This window comes from Haematobia irritans, chromosome 5 (genome assembly GCF_050003625.1).
Source record: "Haematobia irritans isolate KBUSLIRL chromosome 5, ASM5000362v1, whole genome shotgun sequence".
In the NCBI taxonomy this organism is placed as follows: domain Eukaryota; kingdom Metazoa; phylum Arthropoda; class Insecta; order Diptera; family Muscidae; genus Haematobia; species Haematobia irritans.
Window position 1 is genome coordinate 142,683,946 of NC_134401.1, and position 6,399 is coordinate 142,690,344.

At 33.1% G+C, this 6,399-nt stretch overlaps 1 protein-coding gene across 1 annotated transcript; it reads left to right on the top strand.

Moving 5' to 3' along the window:
- The first annotated feature begins 1,577 nt into the window (after window positions 1-1,577).
- Window positions 1,578-5,963, top strand: LOC142239135 (uncharacterized). The gene is made up of 2 exons (XM_075310909.1): window positions 1,578-1,960; window positions 5,484-5,963. Exons 1-2 carry the CDS (start codon window positions 1,946-1,948, stop codon window positions 5,799-5,801), a joined length of 333 nt encoding a protein of 110 aa, XP_075167024.1. The 5' UTR covers window positions 1,578-1,945; the 3' UTR covers window positions 5,802-5,963.
- Window positions 5,964-6,399: the final 436 nt, after the last annotated feature.

The following is a 6,399-nucleotide window of genomic DNA, read 5'->3' on the forward strand; positions in this document are numbered from 1 at the left end:
TAATAAAATTAAATTATATTAACGCTGCGATTCGATTATGTGCCGTTTGAATTTTTCATTTCCATGGAAGTTCTTTTGAGAAGGTTTTGCAAATTACAAGAATTTTGCAATAATTTGTTAATTTTTAATTTATACAAAAATATATGCCGAGAACAGCAAACTACAAAAGATGTATAAAATATAAAAAATATTGTTTTAGAAAAATATTTGACAAAAAATTACCGCGGGCGAGATTTGAACCAGAGTTCTTTGGTTATGCATTCATAATAATAAGGAACATCTCAGGAAGTGCCGTGGTGCCATATTAGTTTCATATCACAAACATTTGAATAGTCGTTTTGATTGCTCTACTTCCGGATCACAAAATGGGGGCCCAAACTACTTTTTTGGGAGCTCTTTTTCTGCTTTTTTGCTTTGTATACTTATTTGATTTAAAAACGAAATTAATTTATTCAATTAATATTTTCTTTAAATTAGCGCAATTTATAGAAAATATTATAATATCAACCACCTACACCATATAAAAAATAGTTGGTCCGATTAATAAATTAATTGGTCCAAATAATTAATTAATATAAAATCCGATTAAAAAAATGAATTGAATCCATCAAGAAAATTTTTTTAAATTTAATTCAAAATTTATTAGTTGTAAATACAATTTCATTCTCCACCTTATATAGCAAAATACTTTTATATTATTTTCGTTTATTATTTATATACATAAAATAAATAAATAAAATACAATTAATTTAACCAGAATTAATTGATATAAACTATAATTCAATTAATTCATTTATGATTGATAACACAGTGCAAGCAACATTAGTCAGAGCCACTATGACTGATAGATGGAATCATTGAATGAATAGCAAGCCCAGGGCAACACCGACCTTAAAGGCGACGGCAAAGAAAACACTGACATTCACAGCGTTATTATCAACAGCTGGGTCCATAATTTGTGTGCACCCGCTTTGTCTACAACAAACATTTGACGTTGACGTCAATGTCAGCACCTCTGCCACAGAGCAACAGAGACAAACTTCTTTGGTCTTTAGCCAAGTGTTGAACGTTTAGTTCAAATCGTCTTTGTTTCTTGGCTAAAATCTTCACCAAATTGCTTTGTTTTATTCACGGTGTTCAATCTTCTTCAGTCTTTCAACACCACAACCAATCGACCACCATGAATGATGAACTGTTGGCTGTTGGAGTTAGTGAAGATGCTGTTATGAATAAACTAGACGACACGTCAAGTGAGTGATGATAATATCTTTGAGGTAAGGGGGTCGGGATGGTGTCATGACAGGTTAATACTGCTGCTGCTGCTGCTGTTACTGCTGCCATGCATGAACTTAGGGAAGATGACTGTGTCGAAGACTTAACTTTGCTCAAACACATATGAGCCAAATCCACCATCCCAGTTAGTAAATCAAAAAAATTCGAAAAAAAAATAAATATGAATAAAAATGTAAAAAAAAAATAAAATTAAAAAAGTTTCGGCGCTCTAAGACAATCAATTTTATTTAAATTGTTTTCTTTTATACCAAAAATCGCAGTCTTTATCGAGAGACACCCTGATAGAGGAGGTGGCATCCCCATTATTAACATCAGCTTTAGCTCCATCAGCATCATCATCAACACCAGAGCCACTCTGCCACTGTTTGAGTGAATAAAACTTTATTGAATTTTTTGAAAAACTTTAGTCACCACTGCCGCGTTCCCAAGTTACATTGCCAACCACCAACCATACTCGACTTATAGCTGGGCTCGACTTTACAGCTGGATTGTTTGTAACAACGACTACGACGACAACCATTGTGGCTGTGGTAACCACAACCAAATAACGGTCTACGTTTGTTCAAATTTTAATTGGCCAATAAGGATTAAAGTGCGGAACGAAATTAAATAAATAAATCTAAAAAACAACAACAACAACAATACAAGCAAAATGAAAATTTCCGTGGTAATTAAATAATTCATTATGAATAGAAAATTTAAATTAAAGAGACTGAAATTTAACACAATTTAAATAGTGTAATAAGTTATGTGTTCAATTTAAAACAATGGAAACTAATGCATTAGTTTGACAATTAAAAGTTTATGCATTATCCTGGAAACATATTTTTAACAATATTCAAATCAATACAAAAAGTAAGCGAAACAAATTTAAAAACAAAAAAAAATGATGTTTTTTCTCGGTGTGACTTCCGTGTAAAATATTATTTTTTTAATAAATAAAAAAAAAAAAAATTACGGATAAAATTGAAAATGTCCTTTAGTGGAAAACATATATGGTTGAAGGATACAATGCTTGAATCTGTAGAAAATTTGACCGCATCTATATGCTTTTCGAAGGATATCAGTCAAGTGTTATGTCTTAAGACACCAGTACCAAATGGCAAATTTATATGTGGATTTAAATGCTGGAAACACCCAGAGAAGGAATAAGATCACCTCAAACATGTTTTAAGAGCAAAATGTTATTTTTGGGTGGTGACCATGTAACATGGTTTTCGCAGCCATGTTATTTTCTCGGAAAGCATGTAAAGGGTGATTCTTTTGAGGTTAGGATTTTCATGCATTAGTATTTGACAGATCACGTGGGATTTCAGACATGGTGTCAAAGAGAAAGATGCTCAGTATGCTTTGACATTTCATCATGAATAGACTTACGATCTGCCACAACGTCGAATTTTCAGTGAATGGGCCCTAGAAAAGTTGGCAGAAAATCCGCTTTTTTATCGACAAATTTTGTTCAGCGATGAGGCTCATTTCTGGTTGAATGGCTACGTAAATAAGCAAAATTGCCGCATTTGGAGTGAAGAGCAACCAGAAGCCGTTCAAGAACTGCCCATGCATCCCGAAAAATGCACTGTTTGGTGTGGTTTGTACGCTGGTGGAATCATTGGACCGTATTTTTTCAAAGATGCTGTTGGACGCAACGTTACGGTGAATGGCGATCGCTATCGTTCGATGCTAACAAACTTTTTGTTGCCAAAAATGGAAGAACTGAACTTGGTTGACATGTGGTTTCAACAAGATGGCGCTACATGCCACACAGCTCGCGATTCTATGGCCATTTTGAGGGAAAACTTCGGAGAACAATTCATCTCAAGAAATGGACCGGTAAGTTGGCCACCAAGATCATGCGATTTGACGCCTTTAGACTATTTTTTGTGGGGCTACGTCAAGTCTAAAGTCTACAGAAATAAGCCAGCAACTATTCCAGCTTTGGAAGACAACATTTCCGAAGAAATTCGGGCTATTCCGGCCGAAATGCTCGAAAAAGTTGCCCAAAATTGGACTTTCCGAATGGACCACCTAAGACGCAGCCGCGGTCAACATTTAAATGAAATTATCTTCAAAAAGTAAATGTCATGGACCAATCTAACGTTTCAAATAAAGAACCGATGAGATTTTGCAAATTTTATGCGTTTTTTAAAAAAAAAAGTTATCAAGCTCTTAACAAATCACCCTTTATCTGATTTCGGCAAGCAGGTTCTATTTGACGAGAAAATAACATTTTAGTGACAAACATGTTACATGGTCACCATACAAAAATAACATTTTGCTCTTGAAACATGTTTGAGGTGATCATATTCCTTCTCTGCGTGAATAGAAGCAAAACATCGAAGTTTGGATTTAACTAATTTTTTTTTTAAATTTTGAAAAGTTCATTTTTCGACCTTTAGTATGTTTGAAATTTTATTTTAAGCTTTTTGGACATTTGGAAATTTCAGACAAAATTTGAAAAAAAAACTTCGAATTGCCAACTTTTTTATAATTGGAAAAATCGAATTTCTAAATTTTTACAATTTTAAAATTAAATCGACTTTATCATAATTTGGAAAAGTTCACATTTTCAAAATTTGTAAAATGTTTTTTTTTATACCCTGCTCCACACTGTGGAACAGGGTATTATAAGTTAGTGCATATGTTTGCAACACCCAGAAGGAGACGAGATAGACACATGGTGTCTTTGGCAAAAATGCCCAGGGTGGGCTCCTGAGTCGATATAGCGATGTCCGTCTGTCCGTCTGTCCGTGAACACATTTTTGTAATCAAAGTCTAGGTCGCAGTTTTAGTCCAATCGACTTCAAATTTGGCACAAGTATGTGTTTTGGCTCAGAATAGATCCCTATTGATTTTGGAAGAAATCGGTTCAGATTTAGATATAGCTCCCATTTATATATTTCGCCCGATATGGACTTCTATGGCCCCAGAAGCCAGAGTTTTACTCTAATTTACTTAAAATGTTGCACAAGAAGAACAACTGGTACTATCGTCAAGTGTGCAAAATTTTATTGAAATCGGTTCAGATTTAGATATAGCTCCCATATATATCTTTCGCCCGATATGGACTAATACGGTCCCAGAAGCCAGAGTTTTACCCCAGTTTGGTTGAAATTTTGCACAGGGAGTAGAATTAGCATTGTAGCTATGCGTGCCAAATTTTGTTGAAATCGGTTCAGATTTAGATATATCTCCCATATATAGCTTTCGCCCGATTTCCACTCATATGACCTCTGTCGATTTTTAACTCCGATTTAGTTGAAATTTTGCACAGGGAGTAGAATTAGCATTGTTGCTATGCGTGCCAAATTTGATTGAAATCGGTTCAGATATAGATATAGCTCCCATATATATGTTTTTCTGATTTCGACAAAAATGGTCAAAATACCAACATTTTCCTTGTAAAATCGCCACTGCTTTGTCGAAAAGTTGTAAAAATGACTCTAATTTTTCGTAAACTTCTAATACATATACATCGAGCGATAAATCATAAATATACTTCATCGAAGTTTCTTTAAAATTGCTTCAGATTTAAATGTTTCCCATATTTTTTTACTAACATTGTGTTCCACCCTAGTGCATTAGCCGACTTAAATTTTGAGTTTATAGATTTTGTAGAAGTCTATCAAATTCTTCCAGATCGAGTGATATTTAAATGTATGTATTTGGGACAAACCTTTATATATGGTATCGAAAATTTAGATCTACAAAGTGGTGCAGGGTATAATATAGTCGGCCCCGCCCGACTTTAGACTTTCCTTACTTGTTAAAATTTGGAATAGTAGATTTTCGAGTTTTTGCTTTTTTTAAAATTTAGATATGTCGACAAAATTTTTGTACTTTCTCAACCAATGTCATAAAATCGACTTTTCGATGTTTTTAAAAAATCGAGTTATTTACTTTTCCAAATTTTGGAAAAAGTCGATCTTTGGTGGTTTTGAAATTTGAACTTTTGAGCTTCTAACTATTCCAACATTTGAAAAATTTGGACAAAATTTTAAATGGAAAATGTGGACAAAATTTTGGCTTTGTTGAAAAGTCGATTTGTCGATCTTTTCGCTTTTTCAAAATTTGAAAAAAAAAAAATTAGAAAAATCGGTGTTCCGAATTTTCCATTTTCTTAATATTTGTTTTCAGTGAAGTTGCACGTGTCAACTAATATCAAATATTCTTTTTTTTTATATTTCTTTCAGTATTCAATTGTGACGCTTGTAGCCATTTGTGTTCTATCAACGCATGCCTACCCTGTAAGAGATTCTCCCATCAGCACTATTGTAATACCCTATGAGCCATATATGAGTCAGAACATCATTAATGCCCGAGGAGAACTTAAAAGGGTATTAGTACCACTCAATATTGATGTGGTACCAAAGGCAAATCTCAAAAAGGGCCAATTGGGTATGGGGAAAAATGGTGTAGCCTTAAATTTTGCCGAGGGGGCATATCCCGTCTATTACATGCCAAGTAATGTCAATGGGAAATTCAATGGTAAAATATCATTGCTGGTTTAAGAATATCATACAATATTGAAAATATTTTTAGTAATAGTTTTAAGTTATATTTTTACTTAATTTTAAGTGCTGTGATAGAATGCGCTTTTTCAGTTCAGTTTCATAAACAAATAAATAAAAAACAAATTTAGATGTTAGTCATGAAAAACATTAACAAATAAATTTTATTTTCATTTTGGAAAAATAAAAAGATATACACCATGTGGAGACAAGAGAAAGTGTTACAAATAAAATCAGAACGAAATATGGTTTAGTACAGATTTTGTTAAATCGAATTTTTATGCAGATGCCACACATGGTATTGTGGTCTCATTTAAGCTAGGCTAAAGTGCCACAAAATATGTGTTAATTTTATATTGTCATGCAAAACTATTGTCATTTTAATGGCGATTAATATTGGGTGTGAACATTCAAATTTGATTTTTTTTACAAAGCTAGAGAAGACCCAGATATGGGCTATTAGATTTGAATATCTCAAATGATGATAATGATGCTATGCTGACTAAATGTGTCAATGGTATTTGCATGCTATCATAAATTGTCTATTTCTATGCGACTTCGATTAATATGTAAGCCATAATGACTAATAAAAAAATAT